Genomic DNA, 24,752 nt, shown 5'->3' with positions numbered 1-24,752 from the left:
TTTCTTAAGTTTATCACCTGAAACAAAGAATCATTGCACGTTCCTTTAGAATCAACCATTGATATCTACATACAGAGCGGCTCCTCTTCCTTTCTCATTTTTGCGTCGGCCACTGTAGTCCTCCCACACCACGGGTCAGCAACCTGTACTGTTTAAAGACTCCCTTTTTTTTGCCAAAAACAAAAATCTGTCAGGAGCTGCAAAACATATTTGAGCTTAATAATGAGGGTAACAAAGCCTATTATTAAAATAATCCTATCAGCATTACTAATAGATTTAAATGAGCATTCATTAATATATTTTACCACAAGATGGCTACTATGCAGTGGACTACTTTTGAATAATTTTGTACTTTAAAGCAAACAAATGTGTCCTCCACACACTATTAAATTCACAATTTTTCTTCAAGACTTTTCCTTTTTTGGATTTGGAATCTGTCGCTAGCCTACCTAGGGAGACTCAGGACTACCCACTGCTACTGAGGTTGGCCTTAATTTAGAGGTAAAGGTGCCAGGCTGTAGACCATTTGATTGCAGGTGATTCCGAGCAGTAAAACCATTTCATAAATATCCTATAAATAACAAACACCTCAGATTTTTCCCTTCTTTGGTCTAAAGAAGTACATTTTAAAAATTCTAATTCATTTCCAAAACAGATGACAAACAGCCTGTGATGTCTTCACGTGTGCATTTTTCTGCACATTTCCTCTTCCGTGTTGTAATGCTGACATCACTACACCAAACTAAAGTCAAAGAAAAAAACTGTAGCTGACGAGATGTTAAAATATTTTCTTTATTTGGTGTTTAGGTTCCACATATTTACAGTTGGACTCTGATCCTACAACAATATAAATTTTGTGTCAAAGCCACAGAGAGCCACTGAAGACAGGCTAAAGAGACGCATGCAGCTTCAGAGCCGCAGGTTTCCTACCTCTGTCCTACATCCTTGGCCCACACAGTTTCAGTTCTGCAAACTCACCGATGGATGCCACTAACTCCAACACACTGGACTTTTAAATATCATTAAGGTAGAGTTGCTGTGGAGGATATTGTCACTAACCTGCGGTGATGCTGCGGTACGAGGGTGAGGCTGTGCCAGTGAGCTGTGTAGCTCTGTCCTGTCTGCCAGTCCTCCTCCAGGACGCTACACTCCAGCCCGGCTCTACCTGCACCACCCAAAGTGCACATCCCTGCTGCCTCCAACAACCACACCAACCACCAGTCCTGCCTGGGTGAATCAGTCTGGATGAGAGATCGGAAAACCCTCAGATTTAATTCCTCAGAGGGGAACTTAGACACTGAGAATATAGCAGCATTTGAAGTTTAAAAGTCTTCGTTTCTTTAACATCTTGGCCACGTGTTATTTTCATGACTGACAGGCTTTTTCAAAAAATAACTGAGAACAGAAAATATGGAACTGTAGCTAAAAAGGTGACATATGTGTTGCATCACTATCCAGTTAATTTGGATTAGATTTTGAGACACTATATGCTCATTAGTTGAATCCACGCAAATTGCTTCCATCCTAATTTGCCGAAAACCGTCCCCTCTTACTTTAAGAAAATGTCTCTTTCTGCCAATTTGGTCCATTTGCTCATGACATGAGTCTAGTCCAGAGGCTACACATCATCTTGCTGACAATCTCATCAATGCATTGTGACATTACAATGTTTTTCAAATCATTAAAAGTGCAATTTGTGGCATTTCATGGGACAAAAGGGATGTTGTGAAGAGGACACTTTCTTTTGAATAATAAAGTAATAAAAATTATATATTTTTTTGATAGTAAAAGAGAAATGCAACTTACTTTTCTGCCGATCCTTTCTTCTAACAAACCTTCTTTACACTTACTCTTTATGTGGCTACTTCTCTGTTTACTCCTGCAATCTTTCCTGTTTGAAGTTTGTCTTTGTCAGAACTTTTCCTCAGATAAATTTTGATCTTCAAACAGCACAGCTCCTCTGATATGCTTGTCTTCAGTGATTAACCGCTCGGCTCGACTATGTGGGCCGAGTATTAGGGGGGTTATATAGTTGTGTGTCTGCAGCTATTTTGGAGTGGCTCTGCAGCAGAGACACGCTGATATTAGGAACAATCCACATGCTGCCACTACGACCGTGGGGATAATGAGTTGAGGCGCAATGAATGAAGCAAACATACACACTCCAACATGACCCAGTTAGTGTATTACAATGTAAAGCCCTCCAAAGATCCCTCAGATGCTTCTTATGGGTTTTATCCAAGACGACACATGGTTCCACTTCAACAAGTTAGTACATCCACACTCTGGCTCACCACTGGACCAAAGTCATGAGCAAATTGTCTGAGACTCTCCATATGGACATCTTCTGGTGTCCCATTATTGAACTGCTCGGAGACGTCTCTGACAAACCCCTCAAACTTGTTGTACCAATCTCATTGCCATTACAGTGAGGTAGTTTTCAAAACTAATGGCTGGATCACCCAAATTTGAAGAATCTGGCCCCACTCCCAATCTATCACAAGACATCATCATCATTTAAGTTATGTATGAAAAGACCCAAGTGGTCTGGTCAAGATAAAATGCAAGCATGCTAACAAGCTGATGTTGAGCAGGTATAATTTGTACCATATTTAGGCTACATAAGTTTAGCATGCTAACATTTGCTAATACAAAGTACATCTGAGGATGAGAATTTAATTAGCTGTGAGGGTATTTAGTCATAACCAGGCCCCCAGGAAGTGCGCTAAGCTTTCAAGCCAATTTTCCTAGTGGCCAGTTAGTGGTACTGCAATTTCTGGGGCTCGTCACGTAATGCCATTGGGCCCAAAAATACTTTTTCCCATTGACTTACACTGGGAAAGAAACATCTGTAACTTAGCAGAAACAGTTTTTAGCATCATAACCCATGACTAGTTTCACCACCAGGATGTGATTCATTTGGTCCGATAACATTTGGAAAGTCTGGGAGAGCTGCAAGATTATATTATTTTATCCACACTCAAGTTAGCAGAGGGAAATGAGATGTGAATGAACTGCAAAGAGACACAAAATAAGTGCAAAACAGGCAAAACAACCACACATAGATTAAAAAAACAACAACAAAGAGACACAAAACGACCAAAAGAAACACAACGTGACCACAAAGAGACACAAAACGACAAGAGTGACAATAAACAAATGTATGCAAAGAAAAAAACACCACAAAGCTAATGTATCTTGCTCCTGTGTAGGAGAGGTGACGGGGCCTTTTGCATATTTGTGCCCAGGGGCCCATTGTCTACTGATCCACCCATGGCTAGATGAACAATCAGGGGATGGCCAGTATTGCTACAAAAATTAATATCAGTCCATCCGAAACAGAGGTGCTTTTAGAGTGATCCCTTCCAGTGTTTTTGAGATATTAGGTAGTAGGTGTTTCTATTTGTTATAATGTGATGGTAAAAAGTTCTTTCACAATAAAATGTCACTGTCTTTTGTGACTGGTGTATTCATTTAGTTCAGACCAACCAAACTGTTCAGCTGCAAAAGTTTGTTTCAGTAGGAAAAATCTGTACTTTGACCAATTCAAAGGGATCAAAATCAACAGACCTGCAATAAGTTAAAAGCTTGTGCAGACACACGCACACACACACACGTACACAAACACATAGAGTTAGTGGATTAGCGGAGCCAGGAGCAAGGTAAGGGTCAGTTCTTTCCCCTGAGTCAGATGGACAGATAAAAGAGCGAAGAGGAGGAGGAACACAGAAGAACAGATAAAGGGCAAGAGTGGACAACAGAGAAAAGAACAGGACAGATATAATGGAATAATACACATTTAGCCAGAGCAACAGGAGCCAATTTAGTTATCTGTGGTCCTAGGGGCAGTGGGAGTCCCACGGTGTCAGTCAACTCTGCTCTGGGTGACTTTTCATTTTGTCACAGCATGATAGTGCAGGTAACAGGAAACTTTGATCTCTGCTGTGGACCTGTGATTTCTCCACCACATGATGCACATGAAAGGTGCACAAGTTAATGAAAGAACTAATTAGGTCAGTTGTAGTGCAACCACCCTCGTCTTCTTTTTGTTTTCAGGTTGATAAAGTGGAAATAATTTTGAATAGTGCTTTTTTTTTAAAACTGTGGTGGCCCTTTCTGTTGCTGTAAAATTATTACTATTATTATTATTATTATTAAAAAACACTAAAAAAAAAAAAATAAAGTTGCATGATGATGTTACAGAATATGATGTTTTGCTCATGATCTTTAAACCTCTTATGTACGCACCAGTGGATACACCTTTGCAAACATGTGTTGTATAGCAAAACACTGTTGGAGCCTGCAGGGCATTGTTTCACATTCTAATGGAAGTTTTCAATAACAAAAATAAGTCAGGTTAAATTTATATATATTTGTAAAATGAACATGATGGACAAGACATTTAAATATTTTTCTTTGACCAGAAAATGGTGTGTTGGTTAAGGATATAATGTTGTGTAAGAACATGCAGACAGGGGATAGGCTACATATGTATATACATAAGAGGTATGGACTTGAGTCACATGACTTAGACTCGAGTCAGCCTCCAGACACAAATTTGCATCACAATTGGCGAAGAGCGCATAATGACTTGTTTAGGACTTGAAACTCAAAGTTAAGGGGACGACTTGGGACTTGCCTGTCTTGACACAGGACTTGACTTGGGGCTTACTTGTCTTGACCTAAACTCAACTCAGGGCTTGCCTGTCCTGACTTGGGACTTGACTCAGGGCTTGACTCCAGACTTGCCTGTCTTTAATCAGGACTTGACTTGGGACTTGACCCAGGGCTTGCATATCATGATTTCGGATTTGACTCAGGGCTTTCCTGTCTTGAATTGAGACGCAACTTGGGACTTGACTCAGGGCTTGCATATCATGATTTCGGATTGACTCAGGGCTTTCCTGTCTTGAATGAGACTCGACTTGGCACTTGAATCAGGGCTTGCCTGTCTTGACTTGGCACTTGACTCAGGGCTTGCCTGTTTTCACTTTAGATTTGACATGGGATTTGACTCCGGGCTTGCCTGTCTTGTCTTTAGACTTGACTTGGACTTGGGACTTGACTCGGGGCTTGCCTGTCTTGACTTTAGACTTGACTTGGGACTTGACTCAGGGCTTGCCTGTCTTGACTTGGTATGTGACTTGGGACTTGACTCAGGGCTTGCCTGTCTTGACTTTAGACTTGACTTGGACTTGGGACTTGACTCAGGGCTTGCCTGTCTTGACTTTAGATTTGACTTGGGACTTGACTCCGGGCTTGCCTGCCTTGACTTTAGATTTGACTTGGGACTTGACTCAGGGCTTGCCTGTCTTGACTTGGGATTTGACTTAGGGCTTGCCTGTCTTGACTTTAGACTTGACTTGGACTTGGGACTTGACTCAGGGCTTGCCTGTCTTCACTTTAGATTTGACTTGGGACTTGACTCAGGGCTTGCCTGTCTTGACTTGGTACGTGACTTGGGACTTGACTCAGGGCTTGCCTGTCTTGACTTTAGATGGGACTTGACTCAGGGCTTGCCTGTCTTGACTTTAGACGACTTGGGACTTGACTCAGGGCTTGCCTGTCTTGACTTGGGACTTGACTCAGGGCTTGCCTGTCTTGACTTTAGATCTGACTTGGGACTTGACTCAGGGCTTGCCTGTCTTGACTTGGGACTTGACTTGGGACTTGACTCAGGGCTTGCCTGTCTTGACTTGGGACTTGACTCAGGTTCGCCTGTCTTGCCATTGGACTTGACCTGGGATTTGACTCGAGAATTGCCTGTCTTGACTTAAAACTATGACTTGGTCCCACCTCTGATATAAGCAGATATAAATAGGTTATAAACAAAGATATACAATTAGCTAACTATAACATCGAATTACAATAAATATTTTTTACTATTAATGGAATTAATAACAAAACACGAAGCAAAAAAGTCATTTAGCTTTTAATAGCGGTTTTTATAAGTTGAGTTATATTTTGAAATGTGAGACTGGAGCATCACTTCCGTTCGTCTTCCGCATTTCGCCGGTTGGCTAAACGTCACATCCTGCCACTTCACCGCTAATTTATGCGGTTTTCTCGGTTAAAAACAACATTTTAAAGTCAACCAAAAGTGATATATAATACTTAGTCCTTTAGTTTTAGCGGTGTTTAACGTACAGACGGTGAGGTGACGTTAGCACACGGTCGGTGTTCACTGTTTGCAAACCGCGGTGACAGTTTCATCAGCAGCTCAGTCAGTCAGGGGAGGAGTCGTGCCCTGCAGAGTCCACCTCTGTTCAAGTATTTGGGTGATAAATGGAGGAATAACCGGTTAGAGAAGATGAAAAAAACTCAGTAGAAGACGTTTCACGGGACAGGTGCTTCCACAGGACAAACTGTGCTGGGACTGCAGGAGGTTAAGTAAGAACAAACACTTTTATTATTTCACCATCTAAAGGACCAGAAGAGTGGTTATAGTTTAACTGCACATCAGGACACATGGGATCACTTTTTATGTTGTCATTTAATTCTATAACTCACCTCTGATTTCTCCATGTAATACCACAGTTAAACTCTTTGATGCTGATACATTGTGCATGTGTGTTTCTGACTCCCTGTATGTCTCTGTGATTGTAAAGGCATTAACGTGACCATGCTGCTGCACAGGCTGACCCTGTGTTCAAGGATCCCACTGGATCACCAGAGACACGTATGCCGGCTGCTCACCAGACCTCTGACACAAGGCAAGCCCTGCTGCAGTGTCACAGTGTGTGATACAGTTTTATCTCATGTAAACACTGTGTAGATTATACAGTCTGTTCTCAGTCATCCAGCACCCTGGATTACAGACAACAAACATTATACCTCAGATCTTTAGATAAAAACAAAGTATTCTGATTTGTGATGAATCATATAAGTCATTTTTAAGCAAAAGTGTCAAACATTTTCCACTTCTAGCTTCTCCGACTTGTACATTTGCTGCATTCCTTTTTTTAAGTGTCTGTCAACTGATATTTTGGGGTTTTAGAGTGTTGTTTGACAAAACCAGCAATATTAGGACGTCACGTTGGACTTTAGTGACCCATGATGGAAACCTTTCATTGTTTTCTTACATTTTATAGACCCAACATTTTGTTGATTTATTAAAAAGTAACCAAAATGAATAAAATAGTTTGTTGTGGCCTTGAAATTAGTTACTATTTTAATACTTTATGAAGCCATTCATCAAGCAGAAATGCCAAATACTGTATTTACATTTCTCTGTTTGTTATTACTGTAAATAAAAAATGTCAGAATTTGGCTGTTGCGCCGACAAAACAAGCAATTTGAAGACCTCATCTCAGGGTCCGTGGAAAATACGATGGGCATTTTTTACTGTTTTCTGTCATGAAAAATAACTTTGTTCATGCCAGAGGGGAAATTCAACTGTCCAGCAGCTCATGAAAGACAAAAAACAAAAACCATACCTCCCCTCATCAACAACAACACTGTTGTATTAAAAAAAAAAAACCATAAAATAATATAAGTTAAAATAAGTGCATAAATAGAAATTAAAAATCAAATTAAATTTAAATTAAAATAATGCAGTCCAGTCCAGTTGTGACTAATGTGATGTGTGTGAGTGTGTGTGACTTGATTCACAATTTATTGAAAAACTAACAGATGACTCGAGAAGGAAAATCACAGAGCTGCAATGGTTATTCGATTAATCGAGGACACTGCCTTAGTATATGAGACGCCTGCTCTACCCACTAAGCCACTGGGTGCCCTGATGTGAATAATGCTTTAAGAAAAAAAGTCAAAATCCTCTGATTCCAGCTTCTTAAATGTGAATATCTTCAGGTTTCTTTCCTCCTCTGTGACACTGTTCACCATTTCCTGATCAAACAACTAGCTGATCAATTGAGACAATAATGAAGAGATCAATCAACAAATAATTGGTAGTTGCAGCCTAGTAATTAATTAGTTTTAGCCTTTAGTTTTCTCCTGAATGTAGACAAACACGTTCCTGATTGTGTTCAACACAGTGAGCACAGCGTCTGCAGGCCGATGTGCTGAATTCCAGACGTGTATCTAACACACTGTGCAAACTTTGACTGAGAAGTTGTGCCTGCAGGGAGTTTTCTGACCTACTCTAGTCAGAACAAGATGTGATCGGCCTCTCCCCCTCTCTCCCTCTGTCTGTCTCTCTGTCTCTCCCCCTCTCCGTCTCTCTGTCTGTCTCTCTGTCTCTCTCCCTCTCTCTCTGTCTGTCTCCCTCATGCGCTTCATTGCTTCGCAGAGATGTGTAATGTCAGCACAGGCTTTTTTCTGCCCGCCCCGCTGATGTGGCAGTTTGAAGGCTGTGATTATCTGTTTCCCAGGTTACAGATGAATGTAGGGGACGGCTTTACTCTGTTTGTCTCTGTCATGTAATCAATGTAAAACAGAAAAACATGCGTGTTTGCACATTTATGTCATGTTTGCAATGTTCTGTGTAGAAAGGTTTACACTAATACATTGATCTGTTGTTAAAGCACAGTTTTTAAACAGTTGAAGGCTGCTTACACCACTGCTGTTTTTTACTTGTTATTTTGCTTTCTGATGTCATTTTCAGCAACTAACTAAATGTCTTTATATAAACTATATGAGAGCAAAGGTGGATTTTCTGCCCTTCAAGGACTGTTGATTAGTAGTAATTATAGTAGTGTTTATTTATAGGGCACTTTTCAAAAACAGTGTTTTTCACAAGGCAGCAAGATAAAACACACAGGTCATAAAATCAACAGGTTTTAAAAGAAACAGATTAAGAAAAAACAATTTGGTCTATAAAAATGTTATCCTTTGAAAGGAAATTAGAACTCAAGTAAAATCAGGAAAGACTCTCCAATTAAAGTATGTTGTAAGAAGGGACTTAAAAAGAGATCATTGACTTGGTTGACCTGATTTCCTTAGGCAGATCGTTCCAGAGCCTCTGCGCCCTGACAGCAAACGCTCTGTCTCCTTTGGTCTCTGGAACAGACCAAATACCTTGATCGGAGATATAGCTGGGAGAGAGACCATGAGTGATCAGTAAAATCTTAAAATCTATTCTAAAACATATTGGGCCACAACGATTAGTTGACTGATCGACTATTAAAATAATTGGCGACTATTTTAGTAGTCGACTATTCAGTTTGAGTCATTTTTCATAGAAAAGTACTATAAAAGTACCCCAAAATACTCTTATTACGGCTTCTTATGTTCAAATATTGGCAGCTTTACACACTCTCCCATGACAGTGAACTAAAACCCTTTGGCGTGAGTACGAAACAAGACATTAGATGACATAATTTTGGGGTTTGGGAGAGACAGACCGTCATTTTTCAATATTTTAACACATTTTTCGATAAAATGATTAGTTGACTAATCGAAGAAATAATCGACAGATTAGTCGACAATGAAAATAATAGGTTTTTTGTGTGTGTGTCTTTTTTATGTATTTATTTTATTTTTTATTTTTTATTTTTATATATATATATATATATATATATATATATATCAGTGTTTACACAAACTATTCTGCCAATCTGTCTAGACAATATGAAATGATCAATAAAAAATTTCATTACAAACAAACAAACAAAAGAAGAAAATAATCGTTAGTTGCAGGCAGCCCTAAAAACATACTGGGAGCCAGTGTAAAGATGCTGAAACTGGAGTGATGTGATCATGTCTCTTGGTTTTGGTTAAAATCCTGGCAGCTGAATTCTGTACAGTCCATTAATAGAGTTTTGATTCAGGCAAGAAAAGAGGCTGTTGCAGTGATCCAGGTATGAAGAGATGAAGACATGTAAAATAGTCTCTTTGTATTTGAAAGTTAAGTTAAAATGTTTCTTAGATGATAAAAACACGACTGTACAAGCTTATTCACAACAAATTATTCACAACAGAATAGTCTGCTTTTCATTTCTGCTCAGAGTTACTTCTTGTGTCTTGCTGATGAGGAGCACTGAAATAAGTGATGAAACACTTTTCTCCAGTGATGTAACAACATCATCGTCTCCCTCTACAGTTCCCCATGGGAGGGCCCACGGCAGCTCCTTCGCACACCGCGGTGAACTGCGTCAGGCCAAGAGGATCGTAGTCAAGCTCGGCAGTGCTGTGGTCACCCGTGGAGATGAGTGCGGTCTGGCTCTGGGGAGGCTGGCCTCCATTGTGGAGCAGGTGAGAGTCTAAATACCAGGTCGATCTGTACTTTAATGAAGTATAAAATAAGTCAGGGTGTAGACCAGCTCACAATTAAATATTTAGATTAATTTTTTAGTATAATTTTACTGATTTGAACTTTTTTTTAAAATAACTCTTTTGTTGTTACATATTCAATTTTCTGTTTCCTTTCCTACTTACTATTTAATACCTGATCGTGAGTAGGCCTGCAACTGGCAATTACTTTCATATTTGATTACTATGACGATTATTTTCTTCATGAATCAATAGAGTATTTTGTCAATAAAATGTCCCAAAATAGCGAAACATGCCTTTTGTAACTTCCCAGAGCTCAAGGTGACACGCCAGATGGTATGTTTTATCTGATCAACAGTCCAGAAATACAAATATGTTCAGTTTATTATCACGTATGACGAAGAAAAGTGTCAGATTCTCACATTTAAGAAGCATGAAACCAGCAAATTTCTAGCTTTTTGTTTAAAAACATTACTTTAACATGACTATTTGATTATCAGAATACTTGCCAATTAATTTTCTGTCAATCACCTAATTGCTTAACTAATCTTTGCAGCTTTTTTTATGAGATATAATGTGACCTTAAATCAAATTACTAGACAGAGGAGCAAACACCCTTGAAAAAGAGGATCGACATCTCAGCTAGACTACTTCATATGGTGTCTCGTCATGCACATAATTTTAGTTTTATTTTCCCATTTCTTGAGACACCTTTCCGATCAAACAATACAACAGGCAAATGGACTTATGTTGTCATAGAATAATGAAATATTCAACAACATTTTTCTCTGGCAACAATGCCCTGGATTATCCACCAAACATGCTGTGAGCAGTTTCAAAGGGTTTGTTTCTTTGGTAGAAAATTGTTTCTGGAAAGACACACTGCATTTCATTTTTTAGATGTAACTTTCCTTGCTTTGAGCACCACAGGTATAATTCCATTCACCCCATTATATTGGGGTGGAGGCAGATTTCACAGGGACAGATATCGTCAATTAAAACATAAAATAAAATCATGGTTAGTTACCACAAGGGGTGAGTAAGACAATATGTCGTTATGTAATTTGGGTGAACCAGCCCTGTGTTTGAGTCCTAATTGGGCGTATTGTTTTGCAGGTGGCCATGCTGCAGAATCAGGGCCGGGAGATGATGATCGTCACCAGTGGAGCGGTGGCTTTTGGCAAGCAGAGATTAAGACATGAGATCCTGCTGTCCCAGAGTGTCCGACAGGCGCTGCACTCAGGACACAATCAGCTCAAAGACATGGTGAGGAAAGCTGGAGGAATGTGTGGAGGCTTACAGTAATGTGAAAATGTAAATTATCTCTGTCTGGGTTGAAACTTTCAGTCATGTAAAAAGAGGTGTAGCTTAATGTTTCCTGAAATTGTTTTTGATTAGTGTTGATCTAACTCTGTGGTAGGTAGTTTATGTTCATGTACTGTATGTGTGTTGCAGTCTCTGCCGGTGCTGGAGGCGCGGGCCTGTGCTGCAGCCGGACAGAGCGGCCTGATGGCCCTGTATGAGGCCATGTTCACCCAATACAGCACTTGCACTGCACAGGTACTTCTATACTCCATAGGAAAGCAATCACTTTAAAGTGCTTAAGAAGCATGTACTATGCAGAGTAACATATTTAAATCTTACTCTGTCACTCACTGCTCTCTGTTAACTCCGCTGTCAGGTCCTGGTGACAAATCTGGATTTCCATGATGACCAAAAGAGGCAGAACCTGAACAGCACGCTGCAGGAGCTGCTCCGCATGAACATCGTGCCCATCATCAACACCAATGACGCCGTGGTGCCCCCGCCGGAGCCCAACAGCGACCTGCAGGGGGTAAATGTGGGTACAGACGGCATGGGGGCAGCGCTGGTAGAGGTGACGGTGGCGGAGGCAGCAGGGGTGTTGGAGTGGTTGAAAGAGACAGTGTTTGTATAGTGTAGACGGACACTGTTCATTAGCTACAGTTTTTTTTTTTTTTGAAACACCTCTGCCACCCTGCCTCACCTCACCAGCCCTGCACTCAACCATTAAGGCATGTGCATGCAGGGAGGGGATGGATGGCAGTGCATGCAGTCACTGGGGAGAAGGTGCTCTCAGGAGGGGCCGGGACTAACTCCTGTAGGTAGACTCCTTCTTTTACCTGCTCACCTGTAGAAATAACTAACACATCTTTGTCTTGGCGATGATTCTACCTCGTTCTCTCTCTCATTTCACAGCTAAGGCTGATTGCTGTACTTGGTATGACACAGCCTGTTGGCAAATTGGCAAAGTATTGTAGTAGTGTTATGAAAAATTAGAAAGGATTTTCAAGTAAACTTAGGGCGCTTTCACACTTAAACTGTTTGGTTCGGTTAAAATGAAATCAGGTCTGTCTGCATGGTCAGAACAGTTGATTTGGGCTGTCAATCAAACCCTGGTGAGGACCAGGCTGCAGTTTGTTTATGATGTGAAAGCAAATGAACCAAACACAGGATTTTCTGATCACAGATACGTGATTTCAGCATGATCTCAAAAGCTAAACAACTAATAAGTCCATCTGCTGATCATGAAATCTGTTCAGGACGTGAGCCTACAGATGATCTCTATCAGGTCATGTATATAACCTATTTATGCTAATCATTTGGTAACATGTATGCACGTCAGCCTGGGTTTTTTCCCCCCTGATTAAAAGGACAAAAGCTTTTAAAGCTGCTGTGCTCGTATCCGACTCAGTTTACTTTGTCAGTTCATTAAAAAGTTTTGTGACAGCAATCCTGCAGTAATGACCCCTGAATCATTACCGTACAAGACGCCTCTGCTTCGTGCGGCTGATTTGCAGTCTAATAATACTAATAATGCTCTTTGACACCACAGAACAAAAATAAACACATCAGTAGCATTAAAGTGCTGCATAAACTTCTGATGATCAATCATCATCAGCATTTGATTTCCTCACGTGGGTCCTGATGCAGGATGACAGTCACTAAATCTGTCCAGACAGTTACCTGTCAGCTGGTATGACTTCATGTTTGTTCCTACTGGTTTTGGACCAAAACTAAAAACCAGCAATTTATCTTTTTTTCCCCTTGTTCCAGATCAAATGAACCGAACAACAGGTGTGAAAGCACCCTAGCGTGGACTTAATGTGGCTGTTTGTCATCCAGAAAAAAATTGGACTGGTTTACAGAGATTGACCTTTTGGTCACTGATTACCTCCCTGTTTCTCTGTCGCAGTTCCTAAAATTTTCCCTGATGGTCCAGCACAGACAGTTCAGTAATAGCAGCACATAAGTGTTTAGATGTTTCTCTCTATTTACCAGCCTTCCTCTAACCCTTAAGAAAACACTTAGCTGGGTAAATGGCAGATGGCTGACTTTCCGTCTTCAGGAGCTTACATCAGCGATTTTCTGGTTCTGTAGGTGATCAGCATTAAGGACAATGACAGTCTGGCGGCGCGGCTAGCCGTGGAGATGAAGGCTGACCTCCTCATCGCACTGTCTGACGTGGAAGGTATGTGCGGTTACCACAACAACAGTCTGGGTCAGCTGTTAGGTAACAACACCATCTGTCTGCACTCTTCACCGGGATAAAAAAACACACACCCCTCTCAGGGTCAACTGAGAGTCGTATGAAAGAGACAAACACAGACCTTCTGCATTTGTGTTTGAAATTGATGCTGATGGGGTTGCCACAAGGTGTGCACGTGAGTGTGTCATGGCTGAGGGTCCATTCACTATCAGTAGATGTAGATATTTATCATCAGTTTGTTTGTTTATTGATTTGCAAGGCGTTCGTATACAGTACATGTGACAAAGGTTTTAGAGTTGTGTGTCATGCTCTATCAGACCCATGTTTGAGCAATTGTTGATTCCTTAGGACTGTACAACAGCCCCCCAGGAACAGATGACGCAAAGCTCATTGACATCTTCTACCCTGGAGACCAGCAGTCCATCACCTATGGCACAAAGTCCAGAGTGGGGATTGGAGGCATGGAGGCCAAGGTACATTACAAGTCCTCATTTACTGTGTTAAATACTCTGTTTATTTACTTTCAAGATAAACGCCTTATCTTAGTAGACACTCATCAGGTGGGCAAAGTGCAGAGCTTCTTGTACTTTAATTTTGTACACATGTTTAGACACGTTTTACTTTTGATATTTTAAGCATTTTTAAAAAACATTTTGAAGTAGATTTTAAATGCAGCAGGACTCTAACTTGTTAAGTGTAAAGTTAACGCTGTTGTAATGATACTTTCTATGTTATTGTCTTTCTGTCCAGTGAATCCCATATCCAGTGTACAAGCTGACATTTCCACCCATTTATTTTCTGTAACCACTTTTCCTCTTAGGGGCTGTAGGAAGCTAACATTTAGATATATATATATATCGTCCTCAAGCTTGGGTCCTCTACCAGAGGCCTGGGAGTTTGAGGGTTCTGAGCAGTATCTTCTTAGGTTCCTAGGACTGTGGCCCTCTGGACAGAGACCTCAGATGTTGTACCTGGAATCAGCTGGAGCCACTCTCCCAGTTTGGGGGTCACAGCCCCAAGTGCTCTGATTACCATTGGCACCGCTATTGCCTTTACTCCCCACATCTTTTCTAGCTACACCTGTCACCACTTCCTTCTGTTGTTTGTTGATCAACAGAAGGCTTTGTAGTGCCAGTTATCCAGATGGTTAGTCAAGCCAGATAACGAAAAGATAACCTGGGTAAGTTGAACTGGCTTCATAGTACAGGCCTCTGCTGGCATTTGGCTTCAGGTGTGTAATCGAGCCCTTATGACTGACTGGGTGCACCTGTAGAGTAACACACATGTAGGGTGACTCATCACAGTTTTTCACTGTCTGTACAGCCCCAAGATGAAAATAGAAATATTTAAAAATCCAGACTCTATTCTGCATCACTTTTGTTCTCTGTGTGAATCCTCCTTTGCGGCACTACACTTTTCCTCTGACTGCTGCACCAGAGAAGAAGACTAACAAAGGGCACTTTTTAAGGCACAGCTCAGCCCTTGCGAACCACTGTATTGGTACTTTAACATCAGTAAAAGGTTTAAGTGCTTGTTCTACCACTGCCTGCAGTTCCTACACTGTCAGAATTGTATAGCACCTTTGATAACCATTGTTATCCTGCTGAACCATTTGAAGTCAGCTATACTGTAGCAAAGTGTTTATGTGGGCATTTCCTGACACTTCCCTCTGATCAAAGTGAGACAACAAAAACAAATAACATGCTTTCCTGCTTCTTCCTGTATGTCTAAGGTAACATTTGTTTTTGACATTTACACTGAGATTGTAACTCATCATTTTAAAAAGTAAAGACTTCAAGTAGAGATTTTAAAGAGACCCGTTTTTAATTGTGTGTTTGTTTTCCTGCAGGTAAAGGCTGCCCTCTGGGCCCTACAGGGTGGCACCTCAGTGGTCATTGCAAACGGCACCCACCCCAAAGTAACAGGTCACGTCATCACTGATATCGTGGAGGGCAAAAAGGTGGGGACCTTCTTCTCTGAGATCAAACCTGCTGGTGAGTTAACCTGGGCCGAATGCTCTCTGTCAAAACCTCCTCTCACATTTGTATTACTGCAGCCATGCTAAAGTTGTAGCTTCTGTTGTTTTATATTAGGACGGTCTAGCTAAAGTGAACCCAGTCTAAACAACAGTCCTGCAATTAATCATGTCTTCAGGAAGGTTATAATTGTTTGTGATAATTATTTAGTTTAAGGGTTTTGATTTAGTGTTAGGAGGATGTAGTTTGCAAAGCAACCGCCAAAAAAAACTGAAAAAAAAAACTGGGAAAACTGTGAGGGGTCCCTAAAAAACCACCCATGTTTAGGGGCCTGGAAACACAGGAACGACACGCTAAAAACCATCAGGTTTTGTTGTTGTTTGTCTTGAACATTGGTCTGCAGCATAGCCAGCATCTCACCAAGGTGACATGCCATCCACCCTCCCCTCCGCCTTCCGATGACAAAATCAGATCATATATTACATCACTTTAGAAACGATGTTGTGTATGAAATGTGCAAATGTAACATATTTGTGGTTTGCAGAAACATATGGTGCCAACATTTTCTTCTGTTGACTGGCCTGGTAGTTTGTGGTGCTCATGAATTATACTGGGAAGTGTAATATTTTGTATACAGTGTTTTTGTCAATGAGAACAGATTAAATTGAATGAAACACCTCATTAAAACCCAGTACAGTTCAACAGCACCACAAACTACAACCTCCAAATCAGAAAAGATCTTAAAGTTGAATCAACACCTCTGAAACAATTTCAACAAAACCTAAATATGATAACCTTCATGAAGGTATGATTTTATTTCAGGACTGTTGTTTTAGCTTAAACTAGATATACCTGAAACTGGCAGCTAAATGTTCTTTGAGTGAAGCCTGTTCTGTCACTGACCCTTTACTAGGCCCAACTGTGGAGCATCAGACAGAAATGGCTCGCACCTCTGGAAGAACCCTGGCCTCCCTGCACCCAGACCAGGTGCCAAATTGTTTTGAATAAGGATCATTATTTGTGTTTAAGGATTTTAGTTTAATCGTAAAAAATATATTAGTTCAGGTTATAAACACACGTTCTTTGAATAAATAGGCCAAAGCTTACCTTTTTATCAGATATGGACAAACTCTGACCTCTTGTGGACACACGTGCTCCATGCTCATCCTGCCTGTGTTTGGTTTACTGTCTCATCAGAGGAGTGAGATCATCTGCCATCTAGCAGAGCTGCTGACTGAAAAGAAGGAGGAGATTCTGGCTGCCAACAAGATGGACATGGACCTGGCTGTAAATGCAGGTAACAGAGCACCTCAGTCAGTCAGTTGGTCAGGTTTAGAGAGGATGTAGCAGTGTGGTACTCTCTACAAGTTTTTGAAGCCCATAATATTTACTTAGTGTATATATATTTTTTGTTGCTATTGAACTAATCATAGGGATATAAGCTTATGATCCATAAGCAGATTTGATATCAACAGATTCCTCTCTGGCAGGAAATAATTAAGTGTAATTACAATCATTATATTGCCACACAGACTTGTATAATTTTGTAAATATTTCCAAATATGCAGCTTAACTCATATCTGTCCACCAGAGGGCGACTTTACCACTCTCTATGCTTTGCCTCTGTTGATGAGAGTTCGATCATATATCCACTGATAGCAAAGTGTAACCTTGCTCTCCGTCCTTTCTACAGGCCATTTGCCGCCAGCCATGTTGAAGCGTCTGAGCTTGTCACCTGCCAAACTCAACAGCTTGGCCATAGGTTTGCGCCAGATAGCCGTGGCCGCCCAGGACAGTGTGGGTCGTGTGCTGCGCAGGACCAGGGTGGCTCACAACCTGGAGCTGGAGCAGATCACTGTGCCCATCGGAGTTCTGCTGGTCATCTTTGAGGCCCGGCCTGACTGCCTGCCGCAGGTATCCAGGCAGAGCTGCACTAACACAAACAGATCTGGAAGTTTAAAGATTTTTTTGTATTCACTGGCTTCCTGTCTTTCATGGACACTATTGGTTTATAAAGCTCTGAATGCTTTAGGGCCCAAATTTCTGATCTTCTGCTTCATTGTGAACCATCCAGACCTCTCAGGTCTCCTGGGACAGGTCTGCTTTGTGTCCTCAGAGTTGAGACTAAACACAGGAAGGCAGCGTTTAATTTTTAAGCACCACATATCTGGAACAAACTCCCAGAAAGCTGCAGGTCTGCGTAACTCTCAGTTCTTTTAAACCAAGGCTTATTTTAAATGTCCTTTTTATATCGTCTTTCTTTTGTCTTTCTGCTGAAAAGTGCCATGTAAATAAACTTGCCTTGCCTTATTTAGAGTTTTAGCAAATGCAAGCAGCCTAAGTATTAAGATAACTTTCTTGAAATGACCGCAGTAATATCACAAACCCTGTGTGTGTTTCTCCAGGTGGCAGCACTGGCCATAGCCAGTGGCAACGCCCTCCTGCTGAAGGGAGGCAAAGAGGCAGCCAACACCAACCGTGTCCTCCACCAGCTCACCCAGGAAGCCCTCTCCATGCATGGTGTCAGCGAGGCTGTGCAGCTGGTAAAATGTTTCATATACATTTATCATAAGCCAATACAAGCACATTTCATGGAAAGGGGGAACTCAGATGTCGTAGCATGTAGCTGCTGTGGCTGACAAACCTGTATCTGTCACAAGGTGAGCACTCGTGAGGAGGTGGAGGATCTGTGCCGTCTGGACAAGATGATCGACTTGATTATCCCCCGAGGTTCGTCTCAGCTGGTGAGGAACATTCAGCGGGCGGCCAAGGGCATCCCGGTGCTGGGTCACAGTGAGGGTATCTGCCATGTCTACGTCGATGCAGAAGCCAGCATTGACAAAGTCATCAAAATTGGTCAGCGTTAATGAATCTTCTTGCTGATTTGACCTGTAGAAGTTTGTGTGCATTTCTACTGTATGAGTAAATTAACACGGCTCATCTTCATTTTAGATTACAACTAAGAATATGTCAGTAATTGACTGATACTTTCTGTTCCAGTCAGAGACTCCAAGTGCGACTACCCTGCTGCGTGTAATGCCATGGAAAGTCTACTGATTCACAGGGACATCCTCAGGACTCCACTGTTTGACCAGATCATTGACATGCTGCGCACCGAACGGGTAAAATATCATCCAAAATAAGCTGATTGACCTTTTAAAATGTATTTATTTATAAATATCCTTGTTATCTCATTTAATTTCTTTCTTTTAATCTGTATCGTGTCCTTAGGTGAAGATTCACGCAGGCCCTCGGTTCGCCTCCTACCTGACATTCAGCCCATCAGAGGCCAAGTCCCTGCGGGTAGAGTACGGTGACCTTGAGTGCTGCATGGAGGTCGTGGACAGCATGCAGGAGGCTGTGGACCATATTCACAAGTATGGCAGCTCCCACACAGACGTTATCATCACAGAAAACGGTAGGTGGCCTAGTGTGTTTGTGCCAGTATTTTGCTGATCTCCCTCTCCGCCAATTTGCATTTTAAAATGGCAAAAATACATAATTTCTTTCATGCATCTTCCTGTAGATGTCCAATCTTTATCAACTTCTCAGTCTCTCGATTCACCTTCCTCATTCATCTCACTTCCTGCCACAGTGACTAATGAGCAGTGACACTTTGTTGTCAGGATGAGTGCACAGCCTCCCTGTGCGACTCCAATGCAGGGGACAGAGCCCGTTTAAAATGTAGAGCAGATGCTAAAACCCAGTTTAAAAGACTTGTCCCTGTCATAACTTTAGGTCACGTTTAAACACATTTCTGTCTTTCAAGTGAGCCATCACACCAAATCTTTCCAACTCGTGTTGATTGGAACCATGCTGTGCAGTGTCCAGAGTATTTCCTGATGTAAAGGCTGAGGCCATATTGCATGCGGACGGTGTTGAAAACCAACATATTGCAATTTCTGAGACACGTTCATTTGGCGGCCGATTTTTGGGAATATCATGAAATGTTGATGGGAACTAAAGCCGTCACATGAATCGCGCCGTTCGTGTCATGGATGGACTGCAACAAAAGGAACCATTCGACAAAAAGAGTGCACGACAAGGCTGATGTGCACATCCCTCATTAGAGGAGGATGAAATACAGATATGCAGAATATTTCGCGTGTCTTTGAGTGACCAGAATAAAAGTGAGCAGCATTTGAAACATGCAAGAGAATGTGCTTGTCACATTTCTACACTGAGGATTATTCTCACCTGCAGTGGAGGATGTGTTGCTGCCATCTGGTGACCACAGAAGGTATCTCAATGAATTAAAATATACTCTGCCACCTGCGTCTGTCAGATACAGTAGAGATAGAAAGGATAGCTACAGTAGATAGAAAGATACACCATGTAAAATATATCTGACATGATGAAGTATAGACTTAGGAAGACAGGTACATAGGTAGGTGCAATAGATAAGACACTGGATAAGATAGGTAGATGGATCAGTTACAGGTGTTTATAAGTACAACAGTTACATTTACTGACAGACACATTAGCTGATTGGTAGATAATCTTTGCAGTCATCAAGAGAAAAACCTGCCTTGGCTCCTTGTGCAAAAATCTCAACCAAATTTGATTCACTAATACAATATTTGCCGAGTATCTACCTCTCATTGAGTGGGATCTAATTTCAAAGTCATATAGCAACTCAAGGATTTCTCCTGATGACATTTGGACCTGTAGTCTTGTCTACATGATCATGTCCAGCTCAGTAGTTATTGTCACTTATATAGAAGGGTGTTGGATCAGAGATACAAGGTTGTGAACTTTCTTTCTTACAGAGGAGACAGCGGAGCAGTTCCTGCATCAGCTGGACAGCGCTTGCGTTTTCTGGAATGCAAGCTCCCGTTTTGCTGATGGCTACCGCTTTGGGCTGGGTATGTGATGGCATTTTGTCAAATGTCTATTGTTGCAACGCAGTCTCACTACCACTTTGTCAAATAATGACGCTTGGTCAATGGCCCGACACATCAAGCTACTACTAGAGCATCATCTAGTAGGGCTGCCCCCGACTAAGAATTTTCCTAGTCAACCAATGGTCGTCATTAGTCAACTAGTCCTCTGCATGTTTACGATATTAATATTGTGGGCGGGGCAACACAATGGTTTGAGTTGAAGGTGTGAGAAAGAATAGTATCAGTAACATTGTTAACACTGTGCTACATTACAGAGAAATACAAAACCGTACTAATGAACCTTCATTAATATAGGCCTATATTTTATCTACAAGTGCACGTCACACACTGAGCGAGCCGCCTGTTAATGACGCTGTCGGCAAAGCAGTAATGATTGTGCTAAGTGGCTAATGGGCATGTAGCTACTTCCATGTTTCAGATGATACGTCATGTTTGTAGTCGACCAATGAAGATGAGTTTACATATCACCTTGGGTTTGTCCTTCACCTTCTCAAAATGATCCCACACTTTGGATTTCCTGGCCGACATGTTATTAACTAGCCTGTGGAATAACCGCAGGTACCAGCCCTGGAAATTAGAGGCTGTACACATGCTGCGCCTTTAACCGCCTGTTTCATGGTTGTTGTGTTTTTTTTCCCTCGAATAAGCAACTAGTGAAATCTTGACGATCAGTGACCTTTCTGGTTGACTAACGTTTGGTCGACTATTAGGGAGCAACCCTAGTTTGACCCATCCACCTCACCTCCCATTCACCTTGCTCTCTATACTACAGATGTTGCTCGCCTCGGTGTGTCACATACGGTGATGCTCTATGCATCATCCGTGATGGCCGCTGACCAAGTATCTGTATTGGACAGGTTGTCTTTTCGACAGCCTACATATTCTTACTTATTATCATTTGTTATCGTCTCTCAAATAACTGCACTCTCTCAACACGTCATATGGTGTTTACTATTCTCCCTTGCTGCCTTTCTTCTTCTGTCTCCAGGAGCAGAGGTAGGTATAAGCACAGCTCGTATCCATGCCCGAGGCCCTGTTGGCCTGGAGGGGCTGCTCACCACCAAGTGGGTCCTGAGAGGCGACGGGCACACAGCAGCCGATTTCTCTGAGCAGGGTACCATGAAGTACCTCCATGAAAACCTGCCTGTCGGGCAGCCTCTCGCTGGGCAAAGGGACAGCAACTAGACCAGAGACTTTGACAACACTCACATGGCCTTAACGTTGGTCAGTATGGTTTACACTGCCAGCCAACAGCTCCCCCCGGGGCCTTGTTGCAGATAATGGCTGATGTCATTGTTTTAAAGCTCTGAAGCACACAGCATGGAGAGAGAAGCTCAGCACACCTTTTTATCCTTTTTATCAGCACATTCAGAAAGTTGTCCCTGTTCAGACTTCAGACTGGTACTAAGACTTTACAGTGTTAGAAATTCTACCTCAGCTTATAATTCTTTTATATGAGATGGGTAAAGTCAACCTCATACAAGGCTGTTAAATGAAGGCTGGGACATGGTTTTTGACCCCACGGGAGCTATGGGGTACGACACTTATGTTGTGTAACTGGAGCTGCGATGCTGGAGAGATACAGCAGGCATCGCTAGAAATGAAGCAAAGGTCTCCGATCAGGTAGTTTAGCCTCCTTGGGTGCGCTTGGCCTGACAGACTTTTCCGGTGCACTTGAATGGATAGCATTTGATTTACAGAATTTTAATTCTCCATCTTTTTAAAAAAAAAATACATTCCTACCTACGGCTGACTACAGACGCCTCAGTGAAACAATGAGTCATTCCTAAAATAGAGCACCAACTATTCCGTCTTTTAGCAAGTGCAGACCAGAGGTGGTGTTCAAACATTCTGACAATCCTCTCAGAGAGCTCTTAACTCAACCTAAACATTTTGAGTAAGGAGTCCTAGCTTAGGAGTGATTTAGGAAGGTTCTCAGAGCAACTCTGAGCAAGGAAAGGACAGAGACTTTTACCTTAGTGAAGAGGTGTGGTTGACCCGTTGATAGGTATGACACTTTTTTATCAGGTGTGATTGGTTGTCACAGACACCCTTTTGTGGGCCTGCAGGGTGTGGACACCCAGTGGAAATTAAATGAACTGCTGACTTTGTGTTGTCATTGTTAGTGTGTTCAATCAAATATCTCAGTGTTGTCATTTTACTATTATTTTACTTCTGGGGTTATAGCGTTGGTTGGGAAATGTGTGCGTATCCCCAATGAGACCGACCCTACATATCATCCCTGCACAATCTGATCTGCAGCATTTAATTTACTCGCTGTCATCCAGTGTTTGAATAATATTTCTCCGACGTCTTTGTGTTTCCACCATTTTCTCCTCTGATTAAGAAACTCTTAAGCCTCTTAAAAGTGTGAATACAGCCCCTGATTTTACTGTGCATGTGCCAGCCTTCATTTAATAGCCTTACCCTCATAGGCTCCTGCAGGAGGTATTACTGTATGTGACAATCACAGTACTTTGGCAATAATGCATTGATTGGAGAAACTGTGAACAAGAATGACGTTAACTAAGGTTGCTTTCGTTAAGACAAAGTGAATACATACTATGTATCATACATGTGTCAAAGGAAACTGAAGTGCTTGAAATAATTCTTCAAAAGTGCAATCTCAGGACATGATTCTGAAAGTGGTGCTAATTCACAGAAACATTTCATTTCTTTAAAATGTGTGTGAGAAAACAGAATATCAAAGTATTCTTAATCCTCTATACCAGTCTGCACTTACTAAGCAAATTTAATTGTGCAAATAATGGTTATTCTGTAGCCAATAAACAGTGTTATGATGGGCATATTATATTTTTTCTAAAATATATGTAATTTATTTGAAAATAAATCCAAAAATAAGTTCCTGCTATAATTGTACATATATAACAGTAAGGCCCAGTTTTATTTTAGTTGATTGCTTTGGCTCATTGCCTCATGGTTCATTCTGACTGTACTTTAAGTGCTCTCTTTGTTCATGTAACATCAGTTTTTCTTGCTGTAATTTCAGGCTGAATTTTCCATATGTAAATGTACAGGTATTTCAATCGAATAAGGTGATAGTCCTGTTAATTTTAGACACCACAAGTTGGCATTTAATAGTAGAAAAAGGAGCTTTCTCTCAGTTAAACCAAACCCTGGTGTGTTACACATTCAGATTTCCTCTATTAAAATTTAATTACATTATGAGAATTTGTGCCATCATGAACATTTATACAAAATTATAAGAAATTTACCATTTTTTATTTAATTGCATTATAGTTACAACGCTTTTATGCATCCATTTTATTTACCATTTTTTATTTATTTGATCATTGTTACAAGTTGTGCTCATTTTTCCATGCTTTGCTGCTTTCCTGCTTGTTCATCGTGGCGCCCAGAGCCTCTGTCAGAGCGGGAACAGTAATTGACAAGCTGCCTCCTTCAAGCTGGAGGGGAGAACGCGACTGCTTTTAAATTAAGCTCTGTAACATTCCAGCCTCTGAGCTCCTATCTGATGTTTTGCAATCCACACTTAAGGATTGGTTTGGGTTGTATAATAGCAGTATTGTAGAATAAAAAAAATGTTGAAAAAGATTATTTGGATATTTTTCTTACTTTCTTTGATTTTTGCGCTTGAAATGTTGTGGATTGTTTTTTTTTGTTACACGTATGTTCGTCTCTGTCCTGGCACTAGTCTTTCTACTTTCACAAAGAACACAAATTAATGGGGGAAAAAAAGTCGTGCTGATCTGAAAAACAGATGTCTAAAAAGGGCCTTTTTAAAGTTGCCCATAGGGGAATTCGCATTGCTGGAAGTGGGGCAAGGAAGATGGAAGACAATACTATAGAGGTTTAATTATCCAGCCATCAGAAATGAAAAGAGGGAGAAGGAGAACTGAGACTAATAATGGAATCACAGGCTTATGCTCTGGGTTTCTCTGTTTCTTTCGTTTTTCTTTCTCTCTTCCAGCATCTAAAGAATTCATTCTCTAAAACGCACTACTTACCCTTCAATCAGCTTCCCATCACAGAGTCCAAAGGGTTCAGAGATGAAGAGGGAGACAAAACTCGGATCTCACTCTTTTGTCCTTTTTATGTGTGAAGCGATTGAAAATATCATCTAAATGACTTGAGGTAGAGATGGAACAATCCAGGGACATTGAGTATTGCCTCTTTGATCCGTGGTGTTTCATAGGATTGTATTTTGCA

General features: G+C 41.2%; 2 protein-coding genes across 3 annotated transcripts in view; one reads left to right on the top strand and one right to left on the bottom strand.

The window, feature by feature from the left end:
- The window catches only part of LOC126400085 (neurogenic differentiation factor 2-like), a 130,834-nt gene that overhangs the window by 50,813 nt on the left and 55,269 nt on the right, over window positions 1–24,752 (bottom strand). The window lies entirely within an intron of this gene.
- Window positions 6,060–24,145, top strand: aldh18a1 (aldehyde dehydrogenase 18 family, member A1). 2 transcript variants are annotated; one of them, XM_050060516.1, is made up of 18 exons: window positions 6,060–6,390; window positions 6,609–6,713; window positions 10,004–10,155; window positions 11,290–11,439; window positions 11,629–11,733; window positions 11,855–12,007; window positions 13,573–13,663; window positions 14,030–14,154; window positions 15,531–15,675; window positions 16,571–16,644; window positions 16,855–16,954; window positions 17,351–17,571; window positions 18,063–18,200; window positions 18,318–18,513; window positions 18,658–18,779; window positions 18,889–19,075; window positions 20,427–20,522; window positions 21,550–24,145. In XM_050060516.1, the coding sequence occupies exons 2-18, from the start codon at window positions 6,623–6,625 to the stop codon at window positions 21,744–21,746; spliced, it is 2,343 nt and encodes a 780-aa protein (XP_049916473.1). In that variant the 5' UTR covers window positions 6,060–6,390; window positions 6,609–6,622; the 3' UTR covers window positions 21,747–24,145. The 2 variants fall into 2 exon arrangements, with proteins under 2 accessions (XP_049916473.1, XP_049916472.1); XM_050060515.1 differs by having other exon boundaries at window positions 11,855–12,013.

The sequence above is a fragment of the Epinephelus moara genome, chromosome 13 (genome assembly GCF_006386435.1).
Source record: "Epinephelus moara isolate mb chromosome 13, YSFRI_EMoa_1.0, whole genome shotgun sequence".
NCBI lineage: Eukaryota > Metazoa > Chordata > Actinopteri > Perciformes > Serranidae > Epinephelus > Epinephelus moara.
Note: the sequence above shows the minus strand (reverse complement) of the source record. Positions and strands in the feature narration are given on the sequence as shown.